This window comes from Propithecus coquereli, unplaced genomic scaffold, assembly GCF_000956105.1.
Source record: "Propithecus coquereli isolate 6110/MARCELLA unplaced genomic scaffold, Pcoq_1.0 Scaffold5, whole genome shotgun sequence".
Lineage (NCBI taxonomy): Eukaryota > Metazoa > Chordata > Mammalia > Primates > Indriidae > Propithecus > Propithecus coquereli.
In genome coordinates, this window is record NW_012150840.1 from 13,885,061 (window position 1) to 13,886,482 (window position 1,422).

Consider the following 1,422-nt stretch of genomic DNA (forward strand, 5'->3'; position numbering starts at 1 on the left):
TTATTTCACTTCTGATCCCTTGTGGAGTAAGGTGAACTATACATAAACATCTATTTCTATTTTCCAGTCTGAGTTCTCATAAGAGATTTGAAATATGTATGCTCCCAAACTTAAAGTTTTCTTTAGTCTTATTTTATCCCTGTAATATTTTTACTAGCCAGCAATTTAAGACCATGACTTCCAAATAGCTAACCATTTTTAACTTAATATTGGCATGATATGAAATTATAGTATTTACCTTAGATGATAGGTCAATGTTATTTCCTACTTGATTACCCATTTTTATTAACATAGCTTTTCTTACTCATTAAATCAGGATATTACAGAAAATTTATTAAAGCTTCTAGATTTATAACGATTTTGTAATATGATTCTCATAAACAAAAAAAATGTTTTCTTTCCACTACAGAAAACTTGAGGATATTGTCTTTAGGAAGAAACAACATAAAGAACTTAAATGGACTGGTAGGTTGTTATTTATTGCTTAAGAAAAGCACACACTTTTTTTCTTAGTATAAAAATAATGCTTGTCTATTGCAGAAACTTTACCAAGTAGAAAATCAACTATTAAAAGTGCCTATAAACCACTGACAACTTAAACACTACTAACATTTTGATTTGTACCTTTTTTGCCTTTATTCTTCAATGGGTATGTAGATAATTAAATCATACTATACATATTGTTCTGCATCTCCTTTTTCTCTTAATATGTAAGAATCAGTCTTAAATATCATTCATTCAATAAATTCATTCAACATATTTCTTGAATGCCTACTTTAAGCCAGGCACTATTCTGGGCACTAGAGTTACAAAGAGTATTTTTAAAAAAACCCTTGCTGTCATAGAACTTACATTATAATGGAGAGAGACATAGTAAAAAATAATTGTGTAATACATCAGGTGGTGACGAATGCAATGAAGATAAATGAAGCATAGTAAGAGAATATAGAGTGATTAGAACTCTTCTCTGTGGAAGTGAGGATGTAGGTTATAGGGGACAAGTGCTCCAGGCTCAGGGGACAGCAAGTGAAAATGTCCTGAACCTGGAGCTGCTTGGTGTCCTTCAATAAGAACAAGAAGAGTTGAATGAGGGAGGGAGTGTGGTCCTCAGTGTTGGAGAGAGAGCCAGGAGCTAGGCCATATAGAGCCTTATAGGCCATGATAAGATTTGAGATTTTTTTCCAAGTGGTTTGCAAAGCCATTGGAGGTTTTTGATCGGAGGATGTGACTTCAGTTTTTAGAAATGTATTACATCTACATGTATTGACATGGAAGGATATTTCTGATATATTGTTGAATGTGAAATCTAAATTACAGAAAAAACAATACCTTGTGTACTGTCAGTACAAACAGTTTAACACATATACACACACACAGCTATCTATTTATGTGTATGTGTACAAAAAAGATTTTTAAAGTATA

The 1,422-nt window shown here is 32.0% G+C and overlaps 1 protein-coding gene across 1 annotated transcript in view; it reads left to right on the plus strand.

The window, feature by feature from the left end:
- Positions 1-1,422, plus strand: part of DNAL1 (dynein, axonemal, light chain 1) — a 57,854-nt gene that overhangs the window by 33,937 nt on the left and 22,495 nt on the right. Inside the window, exon 6 of the mRNA XM_012656054.1 lies at positions 396-465. Coding sequence (XP_012511508.1) covers positions 396-465 — 70 coding nt within the window. The remainder of the gene's footprint in view (positions 1-395; positions 466-1,422) is intronic.